General features: G+C 43.6%; 1 protein-coding gene across 1 annotated transcript in view; it reads right to left on the minus strand.

Annotated features, from left to right (window-relative positions):
- Positions 1–16,799, minus strand: part of LOC116501394 (polycomb group RING finger protein 3-like) — a 73,776-nt gene that overhangs the window by 12,837 nt on the left and 44,140 nt on the right. Inside the window, exons 7-8 of the mRNA XM_032206926.1 lie at positions 14,918–15,055; positions 9,411–9,491 (exon numbers count right to left, since the gene is read on the minus strand). Of these exons, the coding sequence (XP_032062817.1) occupies positions 9,411–9,491; positions 14,918–15,055 (219 nt within the window). The remainder of the gene's footprint in view (positions 1–9,410; positions 9,492–14,917; positions 15,056–16,799) is intronic.

The raw sequence follows: 16,799 nt of genomic DNA on the forward strand, positions 1-16,799 counted from the left end.
ACTTGCCTGGTAGACATAAAATATCTTCCTTGAAGGGATACCTTTCCCTCACAGCTGAGAGGAGACGCCTCCAGAGGCTGGTGGGTCGTGCTCCATCTGCAATTGCTTTGTCAATGCCGGCGTCTCGAGCAAGGGATCCCAGCCGCTTGGCTTCCCTGCCGTCTAATTCCACACAATTGGCTCCAGAGTCCCAGCACCGGAGCAGCCAGGTGACAAGCTGCTCACCTATACAGCGACCAAAATCTTTTCGCACATCTCGTAGCTCGCGCTCGTTTAGGCTTCGGGTAGTTACTGTTGCTCTTTCGGCATCCTCATCTTCCTCCTCCTGAATCCTTGACGGCCCAGCGTCGTCATCATCTTCGTCATCTCTATACTTAGTTTTGGCAGAAGCCTTACCTGGATTGGCAGAAGACTCTCTGCGTTCTAAACGACTTGAATTTCTATACCATATTTTCACCTTCTCTACAGGGGCAGCTTGCACTGCTACTGCTCGTTTCTCTGACTTTGTTACAGGGTCTGCCACAGGGGTTGGAATGCCCTCTGCAGGGTCAACTTGCACTGCTACAGCTCGTTTCTCTGACACGGCCACAGGAGCTGGAGCGGCTACAGGAGCTGGAGCAGTTGCAGGAACCGGAGCTGTAGCGGCTACAGGAGCTGGAGTTGGAGCTGGAGCAGTTGCAGGAGCTGGGACTGGAGCAGCAGTAGGAGCTGGAGCTGGAGCGGCTTCAGGAGCTGGAGCTGGAGCGACTTCAGGAGCTGGGACTGGAGCAGTTGCAGGAACTGGGACTGGAGTAGCGGCCGGAGCTGGAACTGGAGCGACTGCAGGAACTGGGACTGGAGTAGCGGCCGGAGCTGGAACTGGAGCGACTGCAGGAACTGGGACTGGGGCGGCTTCAGGAGCTGGGACTGGAGCGGCTGCAGGAGCTGGGACTGGAGCGGCTGCAGGAGCTGGGACTGGAGTGGCTGCAGGAGCTGGGACTGGAGCATCTGCAGAAGCTGGGACTGGAGCATCTGCAGAAGCTGGGACTGGAGCGGCTGCAGAGTCCACCGTAGGGGTCACAGTGGCCGTTGGATCTGTCACGGGACTTGGAGTGGCCGCAGGGTCTGTCACTAAGTTGATAGCAGTATCCATGGCAGCTCGATAGGCATGAGCCAGGCCCCAGCATGTTACAATGATTTGTGTTACTTTGGAACTTCCCGAATCGCGACACCTTTTATTCAAGCATTCTGCCAGTTTTTGAGGATTTTGCACTTGTTCAGGGGTGAATTTCCAAAACACTGGGGGTGCCAACTGGTCTAGATGCCTGCCCATATCCTCCCATACTCCCTGCCACCCACAACTATACTGCCTCCGGGCAGATCTCCGGATGAGCTTCCTAAGTAGTTGTTTAACTTTAAGCAGAACCTGAAGTGCATTCAGGAGGCAGAACAACAGGACTATGCTGGTCTGAGTATCCCAAGGATATTCAATATCTTGGAGAGCTATTGTAATAAACTCGGAGGATAAGAGGGTGGTGAAGGAGGAAGGGAGAGTGATCAAGGAGGGTACAGGGGTGGTGAAGGAGAAAGGGAGAGTGATCAAGTAAGAAAAATTATCTTCCCCTTTCCCCTCCACAGATTGACTCCCTAATGAAAAAAGGCAACAGATACAATTGCTAATAGTTTCCAAAATACAGTTTCCAAAGTATAGAATCGAAGATGTTACTGAGTACAAATACCAGGTTAGAGTCATGGCCAGATATTTCATCATCTCATAAGCCACTGATACAACACACAGTACCATAATGGTCTGAAACCAGGGCCCGGAGAGGATAAACAACATGACAGAGAGCACATACGGAAAATAACGTGCTATAATACTCAATTTGGAAAACAGGCGCAGCACAGTTGAGATTAAAGCAATCAGCATTATGACAAGTGACTATTAAGCAGGTCTAATACTTATACCAATTTTAGTTTAACACACTCTGGTCAGATCTGCCGTTATCTCAACCTTTCGTGCCCCACGTTGGGCCCCTCCCAGCTCTTACTGCACCCCCCAGCCTGCCCGTTGGCAGGACAGAGCAAAGGCTGAGATGTCCTTGGCTTAGTATAAGCACTGCTCTGCAACAATTAAAGCATCGGGGTGTTATCAGCACTCTTCTCATTCTAAGCCAAAACACAGCATTCCACCAGCTACTAGGAAGAAAATTAATTCTGTGCTAACTGAAACCAGGACAGTGGAGGAGGAGATGGACATTCACACAACTAGCTGATTTCCAGAGTTTTCATCTAACCTCAACAGTTTTGTAATTGTGTGAAATATTTTGATAAGCGTACTTTTAACACCACAGGTACATCAAAACATCCTTCTGCAAAAGGGGCGGGGGTTCCTGGTGCACCAAGAATCAGGTTCTTAACTCAGAACTGTACTATTACCAAAAGTCAAAACTATGAAATGCTAGAGTACACTAACAACTGTTTATCTTAAACGTTTCAGCTTACTATATTATTCAGTCAAGTTTGACCAAGTGGGAAGGTTACATAATAAGTTAGCTATCCGATAAGGAGGAAGTCAGACAACTACTCAAACCTCATTATGCGAACCTATACTTTTCTGTAGATGTCTGGGAGAAGCAGATTGCTTGCAAAGAGCAAAAAAAAAGGAGGAAACTGTTTCTGTCAGTTGCCATTGCAACTGTAATAATTTAAAAATTAAGTGCAGGAAGTTTGGTTCACTGCAATGGTACAGAACAACGTAATAAATTAAGCAAAATATTTTCTAGATGAGACTACTCTGGGCACATGAAAAGCATTTGCATATACTGAACAGTTAGTTTACAATCCAAACATACTACTCTTACTTGGAAAATTTCTGTGTGACTATACTGAGGTACACAAAGATCAATCATAGATGATTTAGAGATTTTTAGTGATAATTCATTTTTCGCTTGTCATGCGTTGTTAGAATCTTCAGAGGCAAACTGCTAACCAGGCAGAGTCATAAGGCAAGTGCAAACTCAGCTACTAAATGTCCCAGACTGCTTAAAGAAATAACAGTATGCAACAAATACTACTATCACCCATTGCCTTTTCTTAGTTAGACTACTTGTTACGCGGGGAGCAGATCGGGCTTTCTCAGCTCCACCCTCCCTGCAATGGGTCTTTCCTTTTCAGTCTGCAGAGAGGGGTGAAGCAGTTCTGTAAGGGTACCTCAGGCTTTGGGGGGAAGACCGTGAGTGTCAGTGAGGGAGTTTTGGGCTGTTTGGCTGTGGGCTGTTGGTCCCCTGCAGACTGTCCTAGGATCCAGTTAACTCTGTTTTGTGTGAAAGAGATAAAATATGTACTTTGAGGAAAGGACAAGATGACCCAGGCCTTGGAGATGTCTAAAGGATGATGAACTGAGGAACTGCTAATCAGGAAGACCATTATGTTGACATTCTTGAGGGAAATAGGTCGCCAATCAATGTAATGTGAATAGTTCCCTGTAAAACAAAGATCAGGAGTATTCTAATATAATCTATCTGTGAACTATCCTCATTATAATAGTAAAAATCATGCCCCTTGTCTGGAAGACCCTGGCCCAACAAGGAACCCTTCCTCTCTGAGGATGTGCAGAATGATTATGTCATGTCAGCAGTATGCTAATTATGTAACCAATCAGAGGCTAGGGGATTGTAAAAACATGTAAATGTATTGATAAGTGATTGTATAAAGAGTGGCACAGAAAATCCTTAGGTGTGCCAGCTTAGTGGTAATCCACCTGGTACCCAGACTTGCACAATTCTGAAATAAACAATATCTCAACCTAGTGTGTGGATTGTCTCATTGCACACCAGGTAACAAATCTGAACTTCTTATCAGACAACAACGTGGCCCTCCATGGGCTGCATTGGGAACAACCTGCTTCAGGTTCATGGTCTTCTCCTAGGGCTTGTGGGGAATCTTTGCTCTAGTGCCTGGAGCACCTAGTGCCTGGAGCACCTCCTCCCCTTCCTTCTTCACTGACCTTGGTGTCTGCAGTGTTGTTCCTCTCACATTTTCCTCACCCATCTCACCAAGGTGCTGCTGTGCAGTGTTTTTTTTTTTTTATCCTTTCTTAAATATGCTCTCACAGAGGTACAACCAGCATCACTCATTGGCTCAGCTTTGGCCAGCAGTGGGTCCCTTTTGGAGTCAGCTGGAACTGGCTCAGTCTGACACGGGGCCAGCTTCCGGCCTCTTTTCACAGAGGCCACCCCTGCAGCGCCCCCCCCCCAAAAAAAAAAAAAAAAAAAAAAAAGTTCCATGTCAAACCAATACAGTACACACACCCACACACCCCCCTTAACTTATTAATCTGTCTTTATCTGGACCCCTGAGTTTTCTTGCTTTTACTCTTCTTATTCTGTTCCCTGTCCCATTGATGGGGAATAAGTGAGTGACTGTGCGGGTGTTTAGTGGCTGATCAGGGTCAACCCACAACAAAGGATTATCCAAAACAGCAGAAGTATAGGCTACCATAGAAGTTATTAAAAGGCAAACCCTCTAAACAGAACCCATTAAATCTCTTTATGTACAGTGATTATTGGAGTAAAATAGTAGACTAATGACTAGGTGAAAGGGGAATGGAAGACCAGAATGGAAGAAAACCAGAGGTTCATTTTACAAGCTCAGAGAGACAGTGGGAAAAATATATAAGCATGTTAAAGCACATGAGAAGACTGAAAACAACACTGAGAAACAGTTCAATGATCAAATAGATCAGTCAACAATTGCCACAGTTTAAACCAGGAAACAGGTAATGATAAGAGGAAATGGATAGCAGTGTTGTCTTAAAGAAAACAAATCATCTTAGATTGTCATAATAAGTTACATGAAGGAGCACAAGGCACTCTAAAAAGAGTTCAAGGAATTTATACTTGGCCACAAATGAAGCAAAAAATTGAGCACATAATTAAAAATTATATAAGATATTCAATGATACAAAAGTAAACTAGTAAAACTAAGGTGCCACCTCTATTGTATCAGAAAAGCATTGGATCTTAGCAAATACTTCAAATGGATTATAAAGATAAGTTTCCATGAACTAAAGGAGGATATAAGTATTTCCTTGTCATCATAGATATATTATCAGGATGGGTTGAAATTTTTTCCACTAAAAGGAACACAGCCACTGTAACTGTAAAAAATCTGTTTAAGGAAATTATGTGTAGATATGGAACACCAGCAGACAGAGGATCAGAAAACAAAGGGACTTTTGTAAATGAAGGTACTCGAGCCTGAATGAGTGACCGGGGGATTAAACAAAGACTGCATATATCCTACCACCCACAATCATCCAGAATGGTAGAAAGAATGAATCAGACTATAAAAAATAGTCTAACAAAAATTGTAGGACAATATCCAAAACAATGGGCTGGAAAAATACCCTTTATATTAGCAGCTTTAAGGAATGGTGACAGATTAAGTAGTGGTTTAAAACTGTACCATATAACATTTGCACAGCCCATACCTTGGTGACCCCTAGAGCTCCTGAAAAGAGATCAGTGTGAAAAAGTGAAAACATTACAACAGGATGAAGAAGAAATCAAGTCTCACGTGGAAGTAATACAAGAAAAATATGGAAAATAAGAAAGGAAGAATTGAATTCATGTATATCCTATAGAAAAGGGGACCAAGTGATGTATTTGAAACTGGATAAAAAGGAACATGCTTTAGAGCTGAAATAGAAAGGGTCCAATTATATAATAGATAGGATGAACCCTGTAACATCAAATAGATGAAGGTAATGGCAAATGTCAGGACTTTGAGGGCACTAATAGGCCTTAATGGACCTGAACAACATCACCTGGGGCCTCCCCTCATCTGTCCATCTCAGAGCTGAGCCTTCACTTCTTGTCTGAGATGTGTTGTGGGAGTATTGATCTCCACAGCTGTTGCTGATCATATACCCTCATAGATCCTGACCTGTGGCCTAACTTTCTGGCTTGATCTTGGACCTGACCTGTTTTGGATGTTACTTATATCTAATAATCAGAACTTAACCACTAAACCTAGCATTTCTGTAAAAGAAGAAAGAGAATGGTAGAAGTCTATACATGAATGTAATGAATGTGAACAGCTCTGTGTAATTCCCCCTTGCTATTTCTCCTTCTCCCTCCCCAACTGTTTAGTCACCTGCGTCCCAAGGATCCAAAGCCCAGCTCTGATACTACACAGCTGCCTAGCCTGGGGACACATTTCTGAGAAAATCACTAAGTTATGAGAGAGCCTGCAAGAAGATAAGAAGGGCAAAATTAGAGCAAGGCTAGCTGAGAACTTTGGATCAGATCAAGCCACTAATATCAACAGTGAAAGCTAGATGAAACTGGTTTGATCATGTTCACTTTTTCAGTAGTGACCAGGAATATCACTATTCTTGTACCAGGGCTACATTATGTGACAATTATATTAGGATACCTAACAAGATATGTAAAATGTACATGTATAATAGAAATGGGAAAGATCTACTGTAAATGTAATCTTACTCATGATAAAAGAGAACATATTGGCTAACTAAACAATTATATGAGGAATGAGAAACATTTCAACATTACCAACATGTCATGGGGAGATATTGGGGAAAACATTTAAGGGATAAGGCTGAAGGAAATATTTGTATATCTTTTAAGCCCCTCCCCGTTGTATGATTAATCACATTTGAATGTATAGTTTTATTAATTGTGATAATCATAAAATACTATAGAATCAAAATGTTTATGCTTATAATTATTATACAGTTAATGAAACATTCTGTGATTATGTAAACTATGAATGAAAATTGACAATACTGTTTAACTTAGGTATGAACGTGGAGAGTTGTGTCATAAAGGACTGTTTGAACACCTACTTAGAAGCCACTGGCATGTCTGTATGACCCTCTGCTTCTGAATACACAGATGGAGTTGGTCTCCCTGTTGTTTTTCCAACTGGGTAACTATGAGCAAATGTGTGAGGGAATAAATGAGTTATCATCTGCTATTAATAATAGTTTGACCCTATTAATAACAGCTTTATAAATTCTGTTATTAATGAATATTGGTTGTGATCTTTGTTTCTCCCAACTCAATCCCCCATCAGGGTAAATAGAATTTACAACAAAATTGCTTTTCCTCTTTGTTCATTCCAAACTTCATACCTACTAGTTTCACTTGCCACCCTTCATCTCTTTCATAGAATATGACAGTTTATAGTTTTTCCTTTTTCCATGCCAATCACGACTGCACATGATACAGGTAAATAGTGGATTTATACAGAAGCACAGCAGTGCTCTTGTTTAGCTCTCTATTCTTTTCCTAATAATTTCTAGCATTTCTTCTGTGTTTTTCTTGGACCATTACTGAGCCAATATCTTTATGTCTAACCCCAAAGCCTGATTACTGTTTGATGTCAGTCAATTCAGAGCCCACCATTTTTATATATAAAGTTCAGATACATGTTTTGCCCTCGATACATGATTTATCTATGTATCTATGCCCAGATACATGATTTACCCTTACTGAACCTCAGGTGCCATTTTATCATCTGGTCATCCAGTACTATAAAGGTCTCCTGCGACCTTTCATCACTAACATTTATCTTTACTGTCTTGAATAACTTTATTGGTGCCAGTGTCACCTCACTATTTCACCTCTCTTCCAGGTCATTCACGAATATGTCATAACTGACCTAAGTCTCATATCCTCTATTTCCTAATCTGAAATCAATTATTTCCTCATACATGGATAAAAATTGCCTACCTATTCTCACTCATCCCTTCTATTTATGCATCCAAAAGTATTAGGAAGCTTGTGTTGCATATTCATTATGAACACTAACCCCTCTTCAAAGTTCAAACTCATGAGGTATGAACCTCAAGAAGTTCAACTAGGCCAAGTACAAGGTCCTGCACCTGTGTTGGGGCAATCCCAAGCATAAATACAGGATGGGCAGAGAATGGACTGAGAGCAGCCATGAGGAGAAGGACTTGGGGGTGTTGGTTGATGAGAAGCTCAGCGTGAGTCAGCACATTGCTAACCATATCCTGGGCTGCATCAAAAATAGTGTGGACAGCAGGTTGAGGGAGATTATTCTCCCCCTCTACTCTGATCTTGTGAGACCCCACCCAGAGTACTGCATTCAGCTCTGGAGCCCCCCATATAAGAAGGACATGGGCCTGTTGGAGCATGTCCAGAGGAGGGCCATGAGGATGCTCAGAGGGCTGGAACACCTCTCCTACAAAGACAGGCTGAGAGAGTTGGGGTTCTTCAGCCTGAAGAAGAGAAGGCTCCAGGGAGACCTCATAGCAGCCTTCCAGTACCTAAAGGGGACCTACAAGAAAGCTGGGGAGGGACTCTTTATCAGGGAGTGTACTGATAGGACAAGGAGGAATGACTTTAAACTACAAGAGGGTCGATTTAGATTAGATATTAAGATGAAAGTCTTTACTCTGAGGGAGGTGAGGCACTGGAACAGGTTGCCCACAGAAGCTGTGGATGCCCCATTCCTGGAAGTGGTTGGATGGGGCTTTGAGCAACCTTGTCTAATAGAAGGTGTCCTTGCCCATGGCAGGGGGGTTAGAACTAGATGATTTTTAAGGTCCCTTCCAATCCAAACTATTCTCTGAACCTATTATTCTATATAGGTTCTCTCTCCCAAACCACACACACTTCTAGGTGTGACTTGTAGCCTAGATTTTTAACCTGACATTTCATGATACTTAAACCCATTTTATTTGTGTGGGTATAAATCACATGAATGCACAGTATGAATCCTCATGAATCCAGTATAAATCTCTCAGTATGAATGCCCCATCATTGCTATTCAGTTCTGTTTTGTTGTGCAGGGTTTTGGTTTTATTTTGTTTAAAGATACTAACATCAGTAACTCAGAGACCCACTCAACTGCTTTCCCCAGACTACTAAATGTTGATACAAGTCTCTTGAACTTAAAGTGGGGAGTAAATTTAATTCATCCTCATCCTTTAATGAGTATATTCACCCTCTCTCTACCAAACTACAGGGTACGAATATACTAAATATTTGTCTCTTCTGCATTGTAACCAGTTTCACAACCTACACAAAGTAATATTAATTGTATATGATTTACATGGCTGAGAAAAATGCCCTTCTCAATGGCTTCAGCCTCTTTTACCTTATAATTTTTAATTGCTATCAACTTGACATCTGCCATTAACTTCCCCTTTTCCTTAGTGGCATATTTTAAAATTTTCCTCCCTTTTCTCTTTCAAACCAAGAAAAATACCTGCTTTTAAAGGTAGTTTATTAGACATTTTTAAAAATATGTTTTAACCATTTTGAAGTTATTGCAGTATAGACATGTGAGATATATGTTTTATGAACTTTGTTCTTTAGTCAGCTAACAATTTATATGGAACATGAAAATTTTGCTGAAAAGCAGTTGTGTCATACCTTAAACCTCCATCTAGTAACGACTACAAACTTGAGTGTGTGGTCCTTGCCAAGAATCTCTTCATTGCATAATATATCCAGCTGACAAAAAAAGAAGAAATAATTAATTCACTGATACACAGAACATGGCCTTGAAACAATACACTTCATACAAGGCCCAATAAAAAGATCAAAGAAACAGAACAATTCTCAGGTAAAGACAGCTTTGTTGTTTGACATGCTATGAAAATTGCTTACACAGTGCCCAGGAAGTGACTTTCTACTTTGAAGATACATTTTTAAAAAGGCTATTCCCCCTTACACATCAGTGGGGTTTTTGTTTTACAGAGACTTTATAGTTGTTTTTTCTTTTCTATGTCAGCTTTGAAAGATCTTGATATTGGAAACAGCGAGGGTATGGATACATGAGCAAATGTGAAATCATGTGACCAGCCATCAGCTGAATTTCAATAGATGTTCACGCACATGATCTTATCTTACTTGAACTGCAAGGTGACATGTACTGAAAGGATAAGTCACCGTGACAGTGACATATGCTAGTGGCACTTTACCACAACCTGAGAAAGCTAAGAATGTGCATGCAATCCATTAACATGGCTTAGCTGACAGACTCAAATCAGGATTTGTCTATAGCATTCAACCAAGTGTTCACATCCTTATAGCTTTCCTCCTCAACACATATTTTCACTGGACATACCAATACACTGTTTCCACAAAAATGCTGTGTGCCCTTTAAGGGGGAAAGACTCCTGAAACTCAAATACATGAACATTCTTGCATTTCAATAAGAGCCAGGTAGGTTGTAAAAACAGAGATTGCTGCAGTGGAATAGTAAGTTTAAACACAAAAGGAATGGTGCAATTGGTAAGAAAGCAGTCCAGGTTTCTGAAAGGTATCGGAGACTAACATAGATGCTAGATGGGCCAACCAGGGGTGATATACAGCTGGATCTATTACTCACCAAAAAGGAAGAACTTTCTGGGGACATGATAATCGATGGCAGTCATGACTATAGGAACAACGAAATAGTGAAATTCAAGATTCTGAAGGGAGTGAGGAAATCAAGTAGCAGAGTATAGATCCCAGACTTCAGGAGAGCAGATTTTTGCTTTTCAGGGAGCTGGTGGGTGGAATCCCATGGGAGACAGCTCTGAAGTGCAAAGAAGCTCAAGAGATGACAGGTCTTTAAAGACAACCTCTTCCAACCACAAGAACTGTTCATCCCAATACTCAGCAAAATGAGTAGATGTGTCAGGAGATCAGTTTGACTCAACAGGAAGCTCATGACTGAACTCCAATGCAAAAAGAACATATACAGGAGGTGGAAATGGGAACAGGCTACATAGAAGGAATATAGAAACATTGCCTGGGTATACAGAGATGGTTTGGGGAAAGCTCATCTGGAATTGAAACTGGCAAGAGACATTAAAGGCAACAAGAACTTCTACTGCTATGTTACCAATAAAAGAATAAACAAGGAAAATGTGTGCCCATTGCTGCATGGGCTAGACAATTTAGTGACAGTGTCTGCAGATAAAGCTGAGGTACTCAGTTCCTTCTTTGCCTTGTTTTTCACCAACACGGTCTCCCATGTCTTTGTGCCTAGAGACAGGTTTCAAGGAGGAGAAGAACTACCAGTAGTAGAGGAGGATTGAGCCAGGGATGTATTGAGAAATCTCAACCCATAGTAGTCCAGATGGGATGCATCCAAGGGTGCCACAAGAGTTGGCTGATATAATTGCAAGGCCACACTATCATCACTGAAAGGTCATGGAGATCAGGAAAGGTATCCAATGACTTGAGAAATGTTGCACCCATCTTTAAAAATGGTATTAAGGACTATCTAGGGAACTAGAGACCAGTCAGCCTCACTTTGTTGATCTCTGAGAGAGTCATCTTGGAAGCCATTTCTGGGCACATAAAGGTGAAGGTGTTGGCTATTTCCAGCCACCAAGGGAAAAATAATGCTTGACCAACCTGATTTTCTTCTTTAATGAAATAACTAGATCCATGGATCAGTAGAGAACAGTGGATGTTGTCCACCTTGACGGAAGCAAGGCTTTCAGCACCATCTTGCACAGCATCCTTGTATCCAAATTTGCTGGATGGGTGGACTTCCTGATGGGTGAAAAAATGGGTGGATCGTTGGGCTCAGAGGGCAGTGGTTAATGGGTTGTACTCTACACAGAGAACAGTGACATGTGGAGTATTGCAGGGGTCTATCCTGGGACCTGTCCTGTTGATTGTCCATATCAGTGATCTGGAAGAGGGGACAGAATCCATCTCATCGAGCTTGTGTATGACACCATGTCGTGGTTCCACTCGAGTGGGCAGCCGAGCTCCACCACAGCCGCTCTCTCACTCCCCCTCCTCAAAGAGGAACGGCGAGAAAATACGATGGAAAGGGCTCAAAGGTCGAGATAAGGACAAGGAGATCACGCAGCAATTATTGTAACAGGCAAAACAGACTCTGCATAAGGAGACAGTAAGATTTATTGCTTATTACTAACAAGCTAGAGAAGTGAGAAACAAAGGAAAGAAACCAAAAGCACCTTCCCCCCCCATCCACTCTCTTCCACCTCCTCCCCCCAAGTGGCACAGGGGAATGGGAGAATGGGGGTTATGGTCAGTCTACAGCACTTCTTCTCTGCCGCTCCTTCTCGGTCACTCTCGTCCCCTGTGCTGTGGGGTCCCTCCCACGGGATGCAGTCCCTGATGAACTGATCCGGCGTGGGCTCCCCACAGGCAGCAGCTCTTCCAGAACTGCTCCAGATATGGGTCTGTACCACGGGGTCCATCCCTCAGGAGAAAACTGCTCCAACCTGGGTCCCCCACGGGCAGCAGCTTCTGCCAAGTCACCTGCTCCTGCGTGATCTCCTCTCCACGGGCTACAGGTCCAGCCCAGAATCTGCTCTGGCAGCAGCCTCCGTCGGTGCAGGTCCACCTGCTCCACTGTGGTCTCCTCCACGGGCTGCAGCGTGAAACCCTGCTCCACCGTGGTACTCCATGGGCTGCAGGGGGACATCCTGCTTCACCATGGTCCTCACCACAGGCCGCAAGGGACTTCTGCTCCAGCGCCTGGAGCACCTCTCCCCCTCCTTCTTCACTGACCTTGGCGCCTGCAAGGCTGTTCCTCACTCCTCTCACTCTCCCGGCTGCTGTGTGGCGCAGCGTTTTTTTCCCTGTCTTAAATATACTCTCACAGAGGCACAAAACAATATCTCTTATTGGCTCGCCTCTGGTCAGCAGTGGGGCCCTTACCAAACATGGGGCAGCTTCTAGATCCTTCTTACAGAAGCCATTCCCATGGCCCCTGCTACCAAAACCTTGCCACGTAAACCCACTACACACCATACTGGGGGAGAGCAGCTGACTTAATTGAGGAAGCTGCTGCCTTTCAGGGAGACCTAAACAGACTAGAGGGATGGGCTGACAAGAACCTCATGAAATTCAACAAGAATACTAGAAAAGTCATGAGATGGTACAAGCTGGGCAGCAGCTCTGCTGAAAAGGACCTGGGGGTTCTGGTTGACAGCAAGCTGAACATCAGTCAGCAGTATGTTCTTGCAGTGATGAAGACTAACAGCATTCTGGACTGTATCAATAGAAGCAGAGCCAGCAGATTGAGGGAGGTGATTATTCCCCTTTACTCAGCACTTATTAGACCACATATAGAATGCTGCATCCAGTTTTGGCCCCTCCAGTAGAAGAAATGTTGATAAACTTGAGCAAGTTCAGTGGATGGCCACCAAGATGGTCAGGGTGCTTGAACACAGGTCCTATGAGGAGAGGTTGAGGGAACTGGGCTTGTTTAGCTTGGAAAAGAGAAAGCTTAAGGGGAACCTAGTTACAGACTTCCAGTACCTAAGAGAAGCCTATAGAGAATATAGAGCTAGGGTCTTTGCCTAGGTACATGGTGGGAGAATGAGAGACAATGGTCTTCAATGGAAAAAAAAAGGAAGCTCTGACTGGATATAAGAAAAAAAATCAATACGAGGATAATTAATCAACAGAAAAAGTTGTCCAAAGAGGTCATGGCATCACCATCTTTAGAAGTTTTCAAGATTGAGAGATGGAAGTTTGAGAGTCAGACTGAATGGAAGGGACTTTGACTAATACCAACAAAGGGAGGAACAGAGGCTGAGTTTTCACATGCCTGCCATTATGTGTTCTAGTTTTAGAACCTGAAATGGCAGAACTTGCAGAGGATAGAAATGCCTCTTTCTTCCCTTACCAAGATTTCTTTGAGGATCAGTCTGATTATGTACTCCCTGCAGGGAAAAAGTTGTCCTAGTTTCAGTTAGGATAGAGTTAATTTTCTTCCTAGTAGCTGGTAGAATGCTATGTTTTGGCTTAGGATGAGAAGAGTGCTGATAACATGCTGATGTTTTAATTGTTGCAGAGCAGTGCTTACACCAAGCCTAGGACTTTTCAGCTTCTCACTCTGTCCTTCAAGTGGGCAGGCTGGGGGTGCAGCAGGAGCTGGGAGGGGACAGACCCAGGACAGCTGACCCAAACTGGCCAAAGGGATATTCCACCCCATCTGACATCATGCTAAACAATATATAGGGGTGGCTAGCCGGGGTGGGGGAGGGGCGGCTGCTCGAGGATTGTCAGGGCATCGGTCAGTGGGTGGTGAGCAGTTGCATTGTGCATCACTTGTTCCGTATATATTATTATTATTATTATTATTATTATTATTATTATTTTCCTGTCTTTAAAAACTGTCTTTATCTCAACCCACAGGCTTCACTTTCCCATTTCTCTCCCCCATCGCAGAGAGGGAAGGGGGAGGGTGAAAGAATAGCTCTGTGGTGCTTGGCTGCTGGCCAGCTGTGTGGTGCTTAGCTGCTGGCTGGGTTAAACCACAACAATTAACTCTATCCTAACTGAAACCAGGACAAGGTAAAATAGTTATTTACTGCCCTTCTTCTCAGAGTAGGCAGCACCAGCTGAGTTTCACTCAGAGTAGAGAAGCAGAAGAAAGTATATATGCTGCTTTCCATTAAATCAGTCTTTCAGTAGTCCCCAAGTGTTATCATCTATTCTCCGCACTGAGTGAAAAATCTCAGGTGAAGCAGCGTATCCCTTCATTTAAGGCCACCAAAGCATCTTGGAGAACAGAGGTGGAAATACATAACCAAGCCTCTTGGTATATTTTAAAACTGATCATGGAACAACACACAGAGCTGCACTGCCAACTCTGTATAAAGCCAACAATCAGTAAGAGCTACATTTCCATTGTATTGGGGGAGAGGAATAAAAGGGAAGATGACCAGCATTCCTAAATTAAAGTGTGTGTGTATGTGTGTGTGTGAAAAAAAACTATTTCTCTGCATTAAGCTCATCAATTTAAATAGCCATTTTCTGTTCCTTTATATCAGGAAATACAGTATGCTTTTGTTTTTTGAAAATCTAATTGGAAAGAAATACACTGTTTTGAAAATAATCCATAAGATTTTGATTTACAAAATCATGTTTAAACATTAAAACATTAAAACAATTACCTCATTAAAAGAAGAAAGGTTAAGTTTTTTAGCAATGAACTTCTTTAGATGCAAGACCGTTGCTTGTGCTGAGCAGCGGATCCATTTTCGTTTCAATCCACGTAATTTGCTGCTATTGCATTCCAAGCAGATGCTCACCTTTGGGGAAAAGCAAACAGTCAGGGCTGGTTGACAGAATTTTCAGCAATCCCCATTAAGCATTGCACATCCAGCCTTCATGAGTCCAACAAAAAGGTGAAAATGTAGAATAACAGTATTGTTTAAACTGAAAAACATACAGTCTCACTAAAGAAAAGGTTCTCTAGTATTTTGTCATCTTATTATTAAGCACCATTCAATTCAAAATCACAGAATCACAGAATGGCCGAGTTTAGAAGGGACCTATGAAGATCATCTAGTCCAACCCCCCTGCCAAGCAGGATCACTTAGAGAATACTGTGCAGGATGGTATCAAGGTGGGTTTTGAATATTCCCAGAGAAGGAGACTCTACAACCTCTCTGGGCAACCTGTTCCAGTGCTCTGTCACCCTCACAGTAAAGTGCCTCCTCATATTAAGCCAGAACCTCCTGTGCTTCAGTTTGTGCCCATTGCCTCTCGTCCTCTCACTGGGCACAACTGAAAAGAGACCAGATCCATCCTCTCGACACCCTCCCCTCAGATATTCATACATGTTGATGAGGTCTCCCCTCAGTCTTCTCTTTTCCAGGCTAAACAGGCCCAGTTCTTTCAGCCTGTCCTCCTATGGCAGGTGCTCCAGTCCTCTAATCATCTTCATAGCCTTCCTTTGGACTCACTCCAGTAGTTCCATATTCCTCTTGTACTGGGGAGCCCAGAACTGGTCACACTACTCCAGGTGTGGCCTCACTGGGACTGAGTAGAGGGGGAGAATCACCTCCCTTGACCTGCTGGAAACACTCTTCCGAATGCAGCCCAAGATACCATTGGCCTTCTTGGCCACAATGGCACATTGCTGACTCATGGTCAGCCTGCCATCCACCAGGACTCACAGGTCCTCTCTGCAGAGCTGCACTCCAGAAGGTCAGCCCCCAGCCTGTACTGGTGCTTAGAGTTATTCCTCCCTAGGTGCAGGACCCTGCACTTGCCCTTTGTTGAACTTTATGAGGTTCCTCTCGGCCCAACCCTACAGCCTCTTGAGGTCATTCTGAAAGGCAGCACAGCCCTCTGGGGTGTCAGCCACTCCTCCCAGCTTTGTGTCTTCAGCAAACTTGCTGAAGGTGCACTCTGTTCCATCGTACAGGCTCTTGATGAATAAATTGAACAAGACTGGACCCAGTACTGACCCCTGGCAGACACCGCTATCTACAGGCCTCCAACTAGATTTTGTACCACTAAGCAGAACCCTCTGAGCTCTTTTGTCCAGCCAATCGCCAATCCACCTCACCGTCTACTCATCTAGGTTGCACGTCCTGAGCTTGTCTATGAGGATGTGGGAGACAGTGTCAAAAGTCTTGCTGAAGTCAAGGTAGACCACATCCACCACTCTCTCCTCATCTACACAACCAGTCATCTCATCATAGAAGGATATCAGATTGGACAAACATGACTTCCCCTTGGTGAACCCATGATGACTATTCCTGATCACCTTCGTATCCTCCACATGCTTGGAGATAGCATCCAGGGTGAGCTGTTCCATCACCTTTCCAGGGATGGAGGTGAGACTGACTGGCCTGTAGTTGCCTGGGTCCTCCTTCTTGCTCTTTTTGAAGACTGGCATGACATTGGCTCTCTTCCAGTCCTCAGGCACCTCTCCTATTCTCCACACCATATTCTGGCCTAGCAATAACATCGGTCAGCATCCCTCAGCATCTGTGGGTGCATTCCATCAGGGCCCATGGATTTGTGGATGTCAAGTTTGCTTAG

Source organism: Aythya fuligula, chromosome W, assembly GCF_009819795.1.
Source record: "Aythya fuligula isolate bAytFul2 chromosome W, bAytFul2.pri, whole genome shotgun sequence".
Lineage (NCBI taxonomy): Eukaryota > Metazoa > Chordata > Aves > Anseriformes > Anatidae > Aythya > Aythya fuligula.